Source organism: Elephas maximus, chromosome 13 (genome assembly GCF_024166365.1).
Source record: "Elephas maximus indicus isolate mEleMax1 chromosome 13, mEleMax1 primary haplotype, whole genome shotgun sequence".
NCBI classification, from domain to species: domain Eukaryota; kingdom Metazoa; phylum Chordata; class Mammalia; order Proboscidea; family Elephantidae; genus Elephas; species Elephas maximus.
This window is the reverse complement of record NC_064831.1, coordinates 64378115-64395050: the sequence shown is the minus strand read 5'-3', so window position 1 is coordinate 64395050 and position 16936 is coordinate 64378115. Positions and strand designations below refer to the sequence as shown.

The 16936-nt window shown below is 55.6% G+C and overlaps 1 protein-coding gene across 3 annotated transcripts in view; it reads right to left on the bottom strand.

Annotated features, from left to right (window-relative positions):
* The window catches only part of LOC126057136 (coiled-coil domain-containing protein 33-like), a 63083-nt gene that overhangs the window by 18346 nt on the left and 27801 nt on the right, over positions 1 to 16936 (bottom strand). The window contains exon 1 of one of the 3 annotated variants that reach the window (XM_049852547.1): positions 2966 to 3302. The exons of the other annotated variants lie outside the window; for them this stretch is intronic. Within the exon in view, the coding sequence (XP_049708504.1) occupies positions 2966 to 3034 (69 nt within the window). The 5' untranslated portion in view covers positions 3035 to 3302. Of the gene's footprint in view, positions 1 to 2965; positions 3303 to 16936 lie in introns of those variants that run through there. 3 annotated transcript variants of the gene reach the window in all.

The following is a 16936-nucleotide window of genomic DNA, read 5'->3' as shown; positions in this document are numbered from 1 at the left end:
GCCTCCATGGGCCCCTTTCTGTCTTTGAAGCCCTGCCCACCTCTGCCAAGAAGCCATCTCTGACCCACACCGGCCTGACACATTCCATCCTGAGACAACCTGCACTCTCTCTCCAGCTTCCGGGAGGCCCTGACAGCAGGGAGGGGCCTCCCCTCCTCTCTGCAGCCTCTGTTTGCTTCCCTGAGTCAGGGAAGTAGGGCCAGGCAGACCCCCTCAGGGCAGGTGGCTAAGGGACATTCTCAGGCAACCGCCTGGCCAGGGCCTTGCTCCTGCAGATTTACCAGCATTGGACAGACAGGTTGTGGCAGGGAGAACGTGTAACCCGCAGAGAGGTGAGCCTGGAGGGCTGAAGGCTGCTCTGGGCAGCCTTATGCCAGGCCTGGGGACACAGGGAGGCTTGCCGGAAGATGATCGAACCACAGTCCATTCTTATCTTTTCCTTAAAGCAGGTCCCCTCAGAATGCCAGAGAGCCTGCCCTTTGCTAATCTAAGTTATCCATCACCTTTTAAGGGAATTAACCACATTCTTTGAAACAAAAGAAAACACTGAGCTTGTGCAAATGAGTCCTGGCCTAACCGCAGCTCCCCAGATCAGGGGGTTTGCTGCAAGAGCCCCGATCCGAGAGGCCATCTCAGGGAGGAGTGGGAGAGATCGAGGTGGTGCCCGAAGATTTGCTGGGAGAGAACGGATGGGGCTTGTTGTGGCTAAGCAGTCCCCTCACCCACATGCAGACCCAAGCCGACACCTCTGGGTCCAAGGCCACTGCCCGCCTAGCCGAGCTCCTGCCGTCCAGCTGCGGACAGTGTAACAGCCGAACCCAGTGGCCCTGAGAACAAGCCTCTTCCTTTCCCTCCATTCACTTTTGGAACCTCTTCACCACCAGAGGGCAGGCGAGGGAGGCCTGGGAGCCCGAGGGGGAAGCTGAGGCCCAGGCCAAGCTAGACAGCTGGGGCGTGGCCGAGTCGAGTGGGAGAGGCCACAGTGGGGGGCGGCCGAGGGTGTGGCCTGGCAGAGCAGTCAGGGCTGGGGGCTTTCGGCAGGGAGGCCTCCGTGATCGGTCCTGGGCCCTGGGGCGGAAGCGTGGAGGAAGCACAGCACTGGTGGGCCCCTTCCTCACCTGTCACCACCTGGGGGTGGCCCCAGCTTCCCAAGGCTCACTCAGGTCTTTGTCAGGGTATATCTTCCACCTGCTCCCCAATAAGGCCTGGCAGCCAATGTTCCCACCCGAAGTTCAGCTCTGATGAGGGTGGGGAGACTCTTGCCTTCAGAGCTCACGTAGGAGGGTGGTGGCCTGCCAAGGGGCCACTGCTCACACTCTAGGAATGGAAGTCAGAGAGGTACTAGATGGAGTCCGGGCCTTCCTGTATGGGAGGGGAGGGGCTTTTGAGGTATAGGTAAGATTTGATGGACTGCTAGGGGATTTGAGGTACTGGAAGCAGCTTGAGAGAAGGTATGGAGGCAGACATGGGCCTGGATTCTTTGGAGGCAGCAAAGACATACAGCTCTATCTGGCCAGAAAGCAGGAGAAGGCCAAGCAGGTCGGCACCAGCCCAGGAGGTGGTGGAGCCTTGGGCGCCAGGCCCAGGAGCTCTGTTTCTGAACTGAGGGCAGCAGAGAGCCACCGAAGGCTCCTGAGCCAGGGCCCTGCTCATCCCAACCCCCTCTTGGTTCCCCTTGAATGTCAGCTGGGCCTCCTGACCACAATCTGTGTAAATTGCTATTTAAAACAGGTTCTCCTGCTCTATGGAGCTGCCTTCCCTGGGAGGTGGAGGAAGAGGCCTCTTTGTTCAGCTCAAGGTTACAGCAAAGAAACAAGAGAGAATTTTCCCTTTCTTTTGTTCTTTTTCTTCCTTCCTGCTGCAGCAGAGATGGTGCCTTGAAAGCTTTTGTGCTTTGCTTAGTGAAGCTCTTAGGATGGCAGGGTCCTTGGCCAGTGCTGACCCCAGCCTTTGCTAATTGACCCCTGCAGGAGACTGGCCAGCTAATTAGGCCAGGCCAGGACAATGGAGCTGCCAGGATTAGGGGCGGAGCTTCCTGGAAGATGCCTGGCCTTCCATTCCTATTTCTTCTCCAGGCCTTCTTGAACCCTGCCCAGTCTTCAAGGCTCCACTCTGTGCCCACCTCCTCCAGGGAGACCCCCTTGGTCACTCAGAGCCCAGCCAGCATCTCAGGTACGCCTGTGGTCACAGAAACCTTCTGTTGGGCCTCCTGCCCCAGCTAGGGCCACCTAGGCCCTTCCCCAGGAGCCCAGAAAGAGAGGAGAAAAGGGCTTCTGGGAAAATCCCTTAAAATGACCCTGCTAACCTGGGCCCAACATCTCTGGCTTTGCGGATGGCAGCTTGGGGCTGGCCTTTACCCCCAGCACGAGGAAGTGCAGAGCCCTTTACAGGTGACAGGACAGGCCCCAGCCCTAACCTCACCGGTCCAGCTCACTCTCCCCCAAAGAGCCCCCTCCCCACCAGTCACCTCCTGACTGACTCCCCCCCAACCCCCCCATCAGAGCTTTGTGGCCTGGGGCTGCTCCGCCTCCATTTGAATGCCCCCGTCTGCTCATCATCTTCCTTACAGCCCTGGGCCAAGCTCTGTACTTCCTGCCCAGGCTAGCCGAGTCCCCAGCCACTTTCTAGAATCTGGGGCTAGCCCTCCAAGAGGCCAGTGCCAGAGCCCAGGTTAGCAGGATCACTTTAAGGGTTCTTCCCAGAAGCCCTTTTTTCCTCTTTCTCTGGGTTCCTGAGTAAGGACTTAGGTGGCCCTAGCTAGGGCAGGGGGGCCCAACAGAAGGTTCCTGTGACCCTGGGCATCTGGAAGCCAATGTTCCCAGACCTAATCCTCTCTTCCCTCCCCTGCCTCCCCACCTTATAGAGCTCTGGGAAGGCCTCTGTTGGTCACCTGGCAACCCAACATACTTGCCTGCTAGGTGAGCCCACCCATCCTCCCAAACCACATGGTAGGGGGCAGACTTACAGGGCAGCTGCCGATGAGGCCTGGGGCAGCCTTGGGGGCTGGAGGGGATGGGGACTCTGGCTCCCCCATCTTTCCTGCTTACAGTTCTGTCCCAAGGGTGGGTCCCCAGGGACTGTTGCTACAACAAGTGTGCCCGGTGACAGAGCCCAGCCCTGAGCTGGAAGCACACAGGCCCCTGGGGCCTTGTCACCTTTGTTGCAGGGTAGAAGCGTCTGGAAGGGGGTGGCTGGAATCAGGCCAGGGAACTGTAAGGAGATTGCAGGGCCTGGGAGGGCCGCGGAGGCCAGGAGCCTGGGAAGGGGCAAGTCCCTAAGGAGCGCCCCAAGCTCAGTCTCAGCGCCCCTCCTCCTTGACCTGCCCTGCAGCTACACCTCAGTCTCCGCCTCTCTGCTTCTTCTCCTGCCTCTTCAGCTCTGCTTTGTCTGCCCTTAGTTACCCCACACCCTTTAGTCTCCCCTTCTCTCTCCCTCCGTCTCCCCCCCCACTGTCCCCCAGGCTCCCCTCCCCAGCAGCCCAGGCTGGGTGTGGGCTCCCTCGCCCCCTTGCAGTTGCGCAGCATGGCCTAGGGCCCCACACCTGGCCCCTGGGGTCTTCTCATCTCTGTTTTCCTGGTCTGGACAAATTCCTTTCCCTTGAGTTTGGTGGAGACATAGGTGGATGTTTTTGAAAGGAGCTCACTCTGGAAATGAAGGGAAAACAAACCCAAACAAACCAGCCCACTAGCCTAGAAACAGCCTTGGCCATTGAGACACAGCCATCCTGATAAAACTGGCCGTGGGCCTAGTTGTGGAGACCCCTCCCGGGGCACGAAGGGTGTCTGCCTGGCCTTTGCCCAGTGGAGTTGGGCTCAGCAGCCTGTCGCAAGCATGCTTGGTCCCCCATCTGGACCCGACAAGGTGCCTGCCCAGGGCTGGGGCTTAATAAATATTTGTCGACTAGCTTAATAAATGAATGCATGGGTGGATGCCAGGGTCTCTGGGCCTCGAGAGTGGCACAATAACAGCAACCACATCTATCCACAACAGCAGACATCTCTGTTTCGAAAGTTCTGCCCCTGTCCAAGTCAGCACCACCCCCAACTGCTGGGTGCCTAGCCCAGAACTATGCATGGGTGGGGGCCTCTGACCTCTGTCAGTTTTGCAAGGGGGACCCTGACTCAAATTCATGACTCTTCTCATTTTCAGCCCTCATTTTAACTGAATTCACTTTGAGACCCTGGAGAGTTCACGTTTCCTTAATGGGGTTTCTACATCTGTGTAATGGGGGTGGGCAGAGGAGTTGGATGAGGGGACCCCATGATGTTTTGTAGCTCAAGTAGTCCCAGGCCTGGTGAAGTGGAAAGACAGAGGGCTCTGAATCTGCTCAGAGCTGTGTGACCTTGGAGAGGTCATTGACCCTTTCTGTGCCTCAGTTTCCTTATCTGTGAAATGGAGCGCATAACTGTGCCCATCTCGTAAAGCTGTTTGGAGGACTAAATGAGATTGTGCGTGTGTAGCACCCTGCACAGTGCCTGGCCACGCGAGTGGCCACAAGATTGTTCCATAAATGCTCTCCCCCCCTTCTCCGTGACTCTCATGGGGGCTCTGAGGGTCTAACACTCCTCCAGGGACATGAGGCTGTTGGTAGAGATGGCCCTCCTCCCTCTCAGTAACCCAGATGGCACCCAAGATGCGGGCACTAGACCTGATCCCACCCCTCAGCCTCCCCACCAGGAAATGGGCCACTGCCTCCTGCTGAGTGTACCCCTACCATCCCAAAAGTCACGGGGCCAAAGCCTGGGGTAAAGACACGCCAGACTGAGGCCGCCTCCAAGCCTGGTGTTCAGCCTCCCAGCCCTGCAAGAGGCCCAGTCCTCAGCACCCGCTGCGCTACCAATCGATTGAATCCGCTCCCATCCTCGGGCATGCCATGAATTTTTCATCAAAGGCCTGTAGACTTTGGGAAATGCACAATTAGAAGCCCCATCAATAATGTACCATGCGGAGGCATCGGCTGGGGCTCAGCCAAGCCCCAGACCTGGCTGTCTTCCAGCCCTTCTCTAGTGGAAAGAGGAGGGGGGCCGAGTGGATCCCCCTGGGTCTGATGGGGTCCCTTCAGCTCTGCATCCGCATCACTGGACGTACAGCAAGTGTGGGATGCAGACAGGGAGGGTTGAGCCTATCGCATGAAGCCCCAGACAGGCCCTAGGGGACCTGCCCCTAGTCTAAGGTGTTTCATCTATAAAATGGGTGAGAAGAAGCCCCCAGGCTCCTTCCCTATCCCTCAGAGGGTGGTGAGACACACCAGGCAGTTGCTGTACGAAAACTAGAGTTCGTTGTGGTGCTGGGGGATGTCTTTCTTCCAAGGAGCTCCAGGAAACAGGGCAGACACCAGGCTGGGGTGGGGAGAGACAGAGGGCAGGACAGTGGAGGGGAGCCATTATTGACACTTGGCAGTTTGGTGTTCAAGGTCAGCTGTGATCTGGGTCTGTGCCCTCTCCAGCTTCATAGCACAGCTCCCGTTCCTCCCAAGCTGCTCCCCACACTCATCTGCTTCCTGCAGCCCCAGAGCCTTTGGAAGACAAACATTCTGCTCTGTCCTAACATGGCGCCTTTGTTCACGCAGTTCCCTCCACCAACAGGACAGAGGCGCCATCACCCTCTCTCTGCAGATCCATTTTTCAAAGTCCATCTCCTGACAAAGGCCTTTCCCACTCTCCCTGGTGAGAAGGGGTGCTGCCTTTTCTGAATTCCTAGTCCGAACAGGCCAGTAATCACAAGACCTTACCATGGGTCAGGCGCTGTTCTAAAGGCTACACAGATCAGTGTAGCTTCAACCTCCCAGTCACCCATGGAAGTAGCTATCCTTGTCCCCATTCTACAGAGGAGGAGAATGAAGCAGGAAGAGGTTAGGTAACTTGTCGGAGTGGGGGAGCTGGTTCCGACTCTGCACTTTAACCACCTTCCCAGGTGACAGGAGGACAGGCTGGCTCTCCTGCCCTCAAAGGGCCTTTGTGTCCATGACGGAAGGACTCACACTTCCTGCTTCCTCATGCACTAGGGCTAGGATTTTCCCAGCAAAGGACCCAAAGGCCCCCAGCTCAGCTAAAGTCAGGGAGGGACACACAGGGCGTTAAGAATCATGTGAATGGCAGGAGAGGTCTCACTCTAAACCGAATCTGAAGCTAACTTGGCAGGAGGCCCAAGTGCCTCCTTGGCCCCCAGCAATGCTCCCCATGAGTCCCACACATGTGTCCTGGAGCCCCACTGGCAGCTCTGCCTCTCGCAGCCCCTAGGCTTCCCTCCAGCTGGTATATTTGGAGGCTGCTCTCTTGAATGTTGTCACTCTCCCCAACAAAACTAAAACATCAGATACACAGGTGAAGAGGAGAGGGGACCTGGAGGCTGAGGTAGTTTGTACTGTTGCTTTCAGCGTGTTTGGGGATTTCCTTGGGCCCTGCCTTACTGCGGGCCTCTGCTCGGGCCTAGAAGGAGGCTGGTGGATACACCGGGTTCTGTGTCCCTGCACATGGGCTACATGAGGCCTGAGATGCCAGTACCCAGAGGCTGGGCCTGTGCCAAGGGAGCATGGGCCCCCATTTACACACCCTCTCCTGGCAGGAATGCCACCGCTGGGCCTGGCACATGTGGAGACCAGGAACTACACCCCCACCCCCGCCAAGCTCCCACCCCAAGTGCCAGGCAGGCATAGCTTGGAGCTGGCTGCAGCAGAGACCCTCACTATGATTCCAGACATTCACATGGGGTCCTGGGATAGATCCAGGGTGGGGGGCTGTTTGAGGGGGGAGGCAGGCAGGGAGCTTGGTAACACCCCTCCTTGTGTGCCCCCTAATCATGCATCTGAATTTGGCCCTGAGTCCACTGCCCGCTCCTGAGACCCCACGACCCTGTTAGTGGGCAGCCAGGGTGGGAGGGGGTAGGGCTTCTCATCTGTTGGAGGGGTGAGTATTGGCTTACTCTCGAGGCAGGCTAGCAGATAGGAATGCCCCTGCCAGTTGCTTCCACCCTGTCCAACATATATGCACCAGGATGTGGCCAGGCCCTGTGCCGGGCACCGGGGGACGCAGACCTGACTGAGGCTGGGCTCTGTCCCGAGGAGCTTGCAGCTAGTGAAATGTGGTAGTGGGCACAGAGTGGTACAGCCATGCAATACGGTAATCCAGTAGTGGGGGCACTGAGGGGGAGCCCTGAAGCCAGCTCCCTCCCCACCCCTGGGTGCTAGCAGGGGTGTAAGGGAAGGCATTTTAGAGCCAGAGATGAATATTGAAGAATGAGTAGGAGTGTGTCAGGTGACAGAAGTGAGGGAGAAGTATAATCCCAGCAGGGGGAAGGGCAGGAGCAGAGGGGTGATGCTAAGGAACAGCCTGGCACACTGTAGTGGACAGTCAGGAGGGGGAGGTGACAGGTAGGAGATGAGGCTGGAGTGGCTGCAGGCCCAACTCGTAGGGCCTTGAATGCCAGGCTAAGGGCCCAACTTGTTATAGTCTGGTGAGGTGGGCTGGGCTAGAGCTAGGTGCTGGTACCAGTGACTATGAATTTCCAAAGACCCTCCCAGTGTGAGGCCCGGGTTGTCTCATAAACATGTCCAGTGTGCAGTTCAGCACACCAGAGCCCAGAGGGGACAAGATGCTGGGCCAGACCTCATTTTTCCTTGCCTTCCAGGGTAAGGGAAGCCAGGCTATCACAGGAATCTGTGCCAATGCCCGAAAGCACAGGCTACCAGAGCTGCAAGGGGCCAAGAGAACTTCTGGAGGAAAAAGCAGCCCAGAAAGGGGTGAGTTGGGATGTCAGCAACCAAGGACCTTGGGTCCTTGGCAGTTGTCCTCAGGACGCTGCTTTTTCTCTGCTGTCTTGGCGGGCAGTGCTGCTGTGGCATCCTGGAGCAAGCCCTGGGGGCTGCTGTTCAAGGGACGCAGAGACTTCGAAGTGGCTTCTCAGCCTCCTCCCAAGCTGGTGACTCAATGTTGCCACTGTTCTTAGAATAGGGACCTGCCAGACCTCAGGTGGTGGGAGCCAGAAGTGGGAATAGAACCGGAGTCCTGCCTCCCAGGACCCAGGGGGCAGCCAGCCTTCCAGGGGCCAGCTTGGGATTGGGGGGCTTCCTCTGGTGGGCCAAGACTCTGGCTGGTGGGGTCAGGCTTAGAGGAGGTCTGCAAGGGTCTCAGGCAGAACATGGTTCAGGGGGATGAGGAGGCCTTCTTGGGTCCAGCTAGGGGTCAGATGGGAGATGTAGGAAGAGGAAGACTTGGCTCTGCCTTCAGAGCTCCTAGACTGAGAGGGGAGACTGTGCCCCATTCTTAGGAGTCCCAGTGTGAAGGAGGAAATATGGCCCAGCCCTGGGAAGCCCAGTCTGAAGGGGGAGCCATGGCCTAGGCCTGGGAGCCCCAGTCTGAGGGGGTTGCCATGTCTCTGCTTTGGAGCCCATCTGAGGAGGAGACTGGGCCCACACACTCCTGATAACGACACATGAAAAGAACAGATGGTGCCAACAAGTGCAGATTAATTGAGTGAAGCCTGTGTACATCGGTGCTGTGAACAGGCAGCTGACAGGCCCGGGAGGGGTGTGTGTGTGTGTGGAGCGGGGTGACAGGGCAGGGAGTGGGAGAAGCTGTAACAAGCACTTATCGATGTCTCGCTGGATCTGCAGCCAGGAGCACAGTTATTGACAACTCCTGTCTATAAATCTCCCAGCCATGTCTCTAGAAACCTTAATGACGGGGCCTCATTACCCCTCACACCTCTGGGCACAGGGGACCAGCCTGGGCTGTGGCGGCTGCTGACAACATGGCTGGCCTGTGAGAGGCAGGCTGAGCCCAAGCAGCAAAAGGTGCCCAACTGGGATGCCTGGGGGTGGGGGGAGGGACAGAATTCAGGGCCATGTGCCCTGAGGAGTGGGTGAAGGCTCAGCCTCTAGTGCAAGGACAGGCGCAGGAGGGGACTTTGGAGCCAGAAAGGTCTGGGTTTACGTTTTGGTTGTGCTAGTTACTTTCTGTGACTCGGCTGAGCACTTCCTCTCTCTGAGCCTCAGTTTCATCACCTGTACGATGGGGAGAGTAATACCTGCTTCAGAGGGCTGTGGTGAAGAATAAGTGAGCAGAGGCGTGTCACCAGTGTCAAACACAGTTCCTGGCACATGGTGTGTGTGTAACACATACTTCCCTCTTTCCTCTTCTCTCTGCCTGAAGCTTCCATGAAAAAGAAGAGCAGCCCTGACCTCTGAGAAGCTGGCTTGGCACCTATAGCTAGCCCTGGTGTCCTCCTTTCGAACACAAACAATTTCACAGAACACCAGCATCAGACCAGGCCACTCTCACCAGGATGGAGCAAGACAACAAGGCCACTCTGTAATCCTGTTTGAACACAACAAACTCAAGAACGTTACCCAAACCACAAAAAGGCCCAAACTTCTCCCTTTCCTAGCTAAAATGAGTTTCTTTAAGGAACTCTGGTGGGGCAATGGTTAAGCGCTCAGCTGCTAACGGAAATGCTGGCTGTTGGAACCCACCAGCTCCTCCATAGGAGAAAGGCGTGGCAGTCTGCTCCTGTAAAGATTACAGCCTCGGAAACCCTACGATAGTTCTACCCTGTCCTACAGGGTTGCTGTCAGTCAGAATCGACTTGATGGCAATGGACTTTTTGTTGTTTTGGTTGTTTCTTGACCAACTACGGTTTTGGTCTTACTTCATTGCACCTTCCTTCTAGATCAGAATTACTAAGACATCCATTCATAGAATTACCCCTGCCTCCTGATAAAAAAAAAAAAAAATTTTTTTTTTTCTGATAGCACCCGGCCCAGAGCAAAGCCCCATTTCCTGAACCCTCCCCACATCACTTTACACATGCCTGAATCCTGAAGTCCTCTCCAACATCTTCCTACTGAGATGTCCCACAGCTCCCATGGTGTGGGGTCCCCCCTTTTTGCAATAAACCCAACTTTGTTCAGCTCCAGGTGTGTTCCTGGTGGCCTTGGTGGGAGGGCATTGACATTTTACCATTACAGTGTCACCTCCTTAGATTAGCATGCCATCCAGACCCTAGTTCCAGGCTCTCCCTCATTTCAGCATTTTTGTGAAGGTGTGTGTCCATGGCTTCCCCGTCGTTGTTCCCCACCCAGGCCAAGGGAAACGACCTGGGGCAGGGACTGTGGGAGGGGAAAGCTCCTGGGGCACCTGCCAGGCCTTGGTGTGGGGGCAGGAGCCCCAGGCTGGACACTTCAGGGATTCATGGAGGCCTAGACAATCTTGAGCTGAGGGAGAGGCAGTGGGTGGGGGAGGGACAGGAGTTAACAGGGGAGCTGAGCTGTCACAGGAGAACTGGAGGTACCATGAAAGACAGTGGGGCCTCCCCTTCCTCTTCCTCACTCTGACTTCACCCTCTATAAAGTCAGTGCTGGTGGGGCAGTGGGGAGAGAGGTGGCTAGTGAACCCCAGCCCTCTGCTCCAAATGCCCAGGCCCGCTGAGTAGAAGGAACAGACTCCCAGGGACGTTCCTTGGGGAAGACTGGTGTGGCTGGGCAACCCTCTTAGGGCCCTTCCTGGGGCATCCTGCCCTGGGAAGGGAGCATGTATAAGGTCCACATCCCTGCCAGTCTACCCACCTTGTCTCTGCCTCTCTGGCCTTATCCAGAGTCTTTTTTTGAGACTGTTATGCCCTCTGCTCGCCCATCCTCTGAGCAGCTCAATCCTTGCTGTCTGGCTCATGCCCTCCTGTCTCCAGCCCAGGGCAAAGCTAGCTCTCCTAGCCCTGTGTGCTGGAACACTTGAGCTCCATCTGCCAGGACCCAGGCTCAACCCGTCTTCACAAAGTGCCTCAGCTTTCAGGATCCTGGGCAGTGCCTCTAGACACCCCTATGTTAAACTTTGCCTTCTGAGGCTTGAGCCCCTGAGCAGTGGGTCCCCTCATAGCCCCCTCCACGCACCCCGCCTGTTTTCCAGCCTCTTTGGCCATGTCCTCCCTCAAGACCCACCTTCTCCCTGGCTGGGGTCCTCCAGGTGGAACCTTCCCTACGCCCTCTTTTAGCCTCACTGGCACCCAGGTCTTGTCCCAGGTGAGGAAATCCAGGGGAGCAATGACAGGAGGGGACTTCATGGGGGAAGGGAACTCCTTCTGCCTGGGAGCCGCCTTCCCACTTGGTCTCTCAGGATGCCCTCTGCCCACCTCAGGCGGGGGTTCCATCTTAGAATCCCAGTCCCAGCTTCTTTAGACCTCTGCACCAAGCCCGTCACCAGTTCTGCCTCAGTACCCCTTCAAGCCCCTGCCTTCTTTTATGGTCCAGATCCCTCTTGCTGAAATGGCAGTGGGACTGTGGTGCTGGGTAGTGGACTTGGAGGAGTCAAGGGGTAGGGTAGAGACCCATACAAGGTAGATGAATTAATTCCCTGAGGGAGTGGCTGACGGTTGCCTAGTATGAGGGCCTGGGAGGGACTGAAAGAGATCTTATCTGGTCCCCAAATCCCTCCCTCCCCCATCCCTTCAGTACTCTTCTCCTCATCCGCTGCTTCGGATGATACGGCACGTGTCTTAGGGACTGTCGTGGATTGAATTATGCCCCCCCTCAAATTGTGTGTATCAACTTGGTTAGGCCATGATTTCCAGTATTGTGTGGTTGTCCTGCATTTTGTGATTGTAATTTTGTATTAAAGAGGATCAGGGTGGGATTGTAACACCCTTACCAGGTCACATCCCTAATCCAATACAAAGGGAGTTTCCCCAGGGTGTGGCCTGCACCACCTTTTATCTTATAAGAGATAAAAGGAAAGGGAAGCAAGCAGAGATTGGGGACCTCATACCACCAAGAAAGAAGTACCAGGAGCAGAGCGCATCCTTCGGACCTGAGGTTCCCGAGCTGAGATGCTCCCAAACCAAGGGAAGACTGATGCCAAGGACCTTCCTCCAGAGCCGACAGAGAGAGAAAACCTTCTCTTGGACCTGGAGCCCTGAATTCAGGCTTCAGTTTCTCTTTGTTAAAGCCATCCACTTGTGGTATTTCTGTTATGGCAGGACCAGATGACTAAGACAGGGACCTTCCCAGCTTCCTGAGCCCTCCCCAGGCACCATGAGATTGTCACAGCCAGCTTGTGAGGAAAGGTTGTCACCATCCCCGTTTCACAGCTGAAAAGACTGAGGTTCCTACAGGTGATGATGATGTGGGAGCTGAGTGGGAGGCAAACTTTCGCTCTCTGGTCCTGGATCTGTCCAGTCCCCTGGGCCATATGGTTGCTTAGGCAGGGGCATTTTATACATTCACTGGACACACATGTACTGAGCACCTATGGTGTGCCAGGCGCCCAGGGTGGAGGTGGACCAGGGGATACCAGGTGGAGGGAGCAGAGGGGCAAAGGCCTGGAGCTGTGAGTTGCTGGAGTTAGCTGTGGCTAGAATATTTTAGGTTTATGTAAGGGCTTGGGGTGCCGGCTTCAGAGGTCACAGGGGCCTCAGGGTGAGGGGCTCACACTGCAGGTGAGGAAGCCACAGAACATTTTAGAGCAGGGGGCGGTGCACCTGTATTTGGACTTTGGAAAGGTCCCCTGGTGGATGTGCTCTGGGGAGGTGGCTTGGAGGCAGCCAAGGTGGGCAGAAGACAGCCCCCATATGGGCTGTCAGCTCCTAGACCTAAGCCAGCCTCCTTACTGAGCCCCTCTGGGCATCCAAAGGAGCCCTCCACCCACATAAAGGAGAAGATAGGGGAGAGCCTTCATTTTGGCTTCCCCAAGTCCCACCCCCACTTGTAAAGCAGGGCTCCGAGTGGGCTTCCCACCCAGCCCCACTTGGAAGAGTGAGATATCTCCAGTACCCCCAAACTGGTCCTCCAAGGGGCTCCAGCCACCAGACCCCTGCCCCTTTCAGGCCCTTCCACGTCCCTGAGCCACTATTCAGAGGTCCCCAGAGTCCAGGACTCAGAGATGAATTTGCATATCTGACAGTTAAAAAAAAAAAAAGAATCTGTCGCAGAGGCTTAGCTCCATCAGAGTTGCTGTGCCCCCTTTTGTCTGTTTGAGTAAGAGCTGGCTAAAGGCTGAAGGATAATTAGTCCCCCGTGGGCAATGCCGTCCCCCCTCCTTGAAGCTTTAAAGGTACAGCCCACATACTCAACATGGTTCTGGGGTCCCTCTCCCGCAGCCCCTCCCACCTTGTCGGTCTGCTCAGGTCTGTCTGCTGCTGGCGATGAAGGTCAGTTTATCTGGTTAAACCAGAAGTGAACTAGCCTTTTGCTGTTATCTTTGGACCAGATTGGGTATTTAACACCAAATGGGTAGTGTGTGTGTGTGTGTGTGTGCGTGCGTGCGTGCGTGCTAGGCTTTTCTAGCTCATGTCAGGAGGAAATTGGATTGTATTGAAAAGCATTTCATCTGAGCTCAGGAGCATACCCTAATAGAGTCGCTGAGCTGAAGGGGGCCAGGGGAGGGATGGTGCTGCCCTAGATCTGTACAAGAGGGGCCCCTGTTTTAGGAGTCCTACTCTGGCCCTCCTCCTAGGGTGAGGAGTTGGTGGGACCAAGAGGACACGCCCAAACAGAGCTGTGCCCCCACCTAGACCCCACCCCAGGTACCCAGAACCCTGGAATTCCCTCCACATGCAGGGTCTGTGAGGGCCTCCTTCCGGGGCCTGTCCTCCTGAAGGTGGTGGTGTCCCCTTAAGCGCTTGTAAAGTCCCCCAGGGCCTGGTGGGTGTGGGACTGGAACTGACCTGCCATGGGAAGGGGCAAGGAGCAGCTCATGCCAAGTAGCCAGGGTCCAATCTGAGCATTCTGTGAGGCTGTTAGAAAGGTGTACTTGTCAAGGCCGAAGAATAGAACATATTTGCTAATTTGTTAGCTTCAGCTTGATTCATAGCTTATAATTGTTTAGAGTTTAGACATATGTGGGCCTCCATTTGTACTCTCAAATGTTCAGGGTGAGCCTGGGGGGGAATCTGCACCCACAGAACTTTGCTCTGGTGTTATTGGAAACTGAGGCAGCCCTCCCACCCAGACAGACTGGGAGGCACCGAGTTGAGAGCATGGGGTTTGGGCTCAGGCTCCTGATTTCTGAGTCACTGGGTTTGGCAGCTGCAGGATCCGGCACTGGGATGGGGACTCCAGACCTGCGTTTGATCCTAGCTCTCCCTTAGTCTTGCCCTGGGTCTTTGGGAGGGCCCGAGCTACAGACTTGGCAGTTTCCCCATCTGTAAAATGGGGATGATAGCTGTACATTCCTCATTAGGTTGATGCAAGGATTAAATGAGATTATGTCTGAAGTTCTGGGTTCAGAGTAAGAGCTCAATAAGTATTGATGAGTATCAGTATTATTATTATTAAAAAGAGGGCTAAGTATAGAGTGGGTTAGGGGCTTGTAGAAGGGAACAGGCCACATTTCCCAGGTTTGCAAATTTCTCTCCATCACTCCTGGGTTCTGAAGTCACCCTCCCACCCTCACCAATCGATGGCTCAGTCTCTCAGCAATTTATGGCCTCATCACCATGGCTTTATTTACAGAGAGCGCCACACTCCCAGTTTGCCCCTCCTCCCTTTAATCAAGGAACTGAGATGGACAGTGATCTGGGCAGCGCCAGCTGTCTTGCTAAGGAGCAGAGCCAGGACACCAGCCCATATCCGCCTGCCTTGTTTGCTGGGCTGAAGGAGTAAATCTTCAAGGTCTGCGGGCCCCTCACTTCACAGGTGGGGAGACTGAGGCCTGCATAGGGGGTCAACCATGGTGGTTCGTCAAGTCAATGACAGGGCTGGGACTAGACCACAGGTCTCCTGATGCTGACGCCTCTCCCCATCCAGTGCTTTCTCAGCTGTTAGTTTTCTCTCCTCTTGGGCAGCCTTTGTGCCCAGGGGCCCTCTCATCCACATCTCCTCTGAACCCCATCTTTCCCTGTGCATCCTGGGTGCTTGAGGCTGGGCTCTGATTTGGCCAATCTACTGCCCCACCCACCCCCTCAGTTCTTTCTTCCACATCCCCCAGGACTTTCTCAAGGAATTCTGAACCTTCATTGGAGGTAGGTAGTCTTCCTACAGATAAAGAAACTGAGGCCGAAAGGGGGAAGGGACTTGCCTGAGGGCCCCATAGCACCTCTGGATGAGACCCCAGGGAAGGGTCCCACTTGGGAGAGAGATGGACACACACACACACACACACACACGATCTCCATTCAACAGATTCTTCCTCATTCCTCTTCCACCAACAAATCAAAGCTCTTTCATGCTAACCCATTGACAACAGGCTGGTTTTTCTCCTTATTTATCACGGCGGCATTTGTGGACCACCCCCAGCATTCTGTGCAAAGTGTCTCTGCCTGGGGCAGGGTGTGGTGGAGTTAGGGATAGGCAATACCCCTCCCTTGTTCTCCCACAATGCCCTGAGCAGTCTGTACCCCAGTCCTGACCGCACCTCCTATACTGATCCCCGATGGTCTCTCTTGCTGAACTGGGGCTTCCTGACCACAGAAACTCTCACACGGAATTATTTTTACTTTACTGTCTCTTAGCTTGGGGACAAGCTTCTGGAGAGGTGGTCAGAGAGAGAGGCCTGGGCAAGTTGTGTTTCCGTCCTCAGTCTGGAAGGCTCCATGAACACAATGACTATTAATTAAAAAAAAAAAAAAACACCCAAACCGATTGCTGTTGAGTACGCCCCCAAATGAACAGCCTTTTACCATTTCCAATGCCATCCACTTCTCATTAGTCCTCTCAGCCTCAAGAGGAGGGAGGGGGAGACTATTCCCTCCACTTAACAATGAGAAGACAGGCCCAGAGAAGTGGAGTGATTTACTCAACGTCACACAGCTCTTGAATGGTGGAGACAGGACTCTAACCCACTATAGCTGCACAGATAAGTGGAGGGGGTCTCTGTGGGGGGGGGTGGGGAGGGATAAGGGGACTTGGCACATAGGAGATTCTCAGATTCTGGTTGAATGAATGAATGAATGAATGAATGAATGAATGCATTGCTGGAGACTGCAAAGTCAACAGGAAAAGGAGAGGCAGCAGGGTGTGCTGGGGGTGCAGGGGCTACCTGTGTTCATTTGCTCCCCTTCTTGGCTCCTTAAGCACTGCTCATACTTAAGGCAGGGTCCTCCCCCTTCTCAGCCCTTGGGGGTGGCGCCCCCCCTTCTTTCCAGCCCCTCAAGCTATCTGCTCTCCCTTGGCCTCTGCAGGCTCCTCCCACTTATGCTGGGGGATTCTCTCCCTGGAGGCATGGCCCCCTCAGACCCAACCTGAACATTCGTGGGGCTCAGGGCAAGAACATCAATGGAGGCTCCAGTATGTGCCCCTCCCCTCAAGGAGCCATCCCATGGGACCAGAGGTGCACAAGTCTGGAGGGAATTCACCTCTGGGAGGGTGGGCTTCAGGGAGAGGTCCTTAGAAGCAGGGTCAGGTCCATTTGGGCAGAAGTTTTGGGGTCTTGGGTACCCAGAGATAATTTAGAAGTGAGGGGTTTGGGCTTTGGGGAGTATTTACTTGGCCCTGTGGACGCCTTGCTCTGTGGGGAGAGACAAGGCTGGAGGTGGGCCAGAGGGGACCCTCTACGGCCATCTCAGGATAGTACTGCCCCCATCCTGCCTAATACCCTGATCCGTGGCCCCACATCCTTTCCTTGGATAAGGCTACTCACCCCTCTGGCCAAGTCCACCAGGAAGACAAGCCCACCCCAGTGGCCAGTGGTTTTCCCTGGCTGGGTAGCACCAGGTCTCCCCACCAGCCTCAGAGGCGGCCTGGGGGCCGAGGGGCAGTGATGGCGTGTGTGTGATGGGGGAAGGGAGGGAGCTGGCCTGCAGGGGGCCTTGTTCAGCCGCTTATACACACCAAGAGACAATAAATCGACAAACACTTAATCTCTCTGCAAATTGAAACAGAGCCGTAAATATCTGCTGCATCCCAGCAGCTGAGTTATGAGTCTCGCTTATTAATCTCTTTAGTCCCAGGTGATGGATGGAGGAGAATGGCCCGCTGGAGACTCAGAGGGATGGGGGAAAGGAGGGAGAAGTG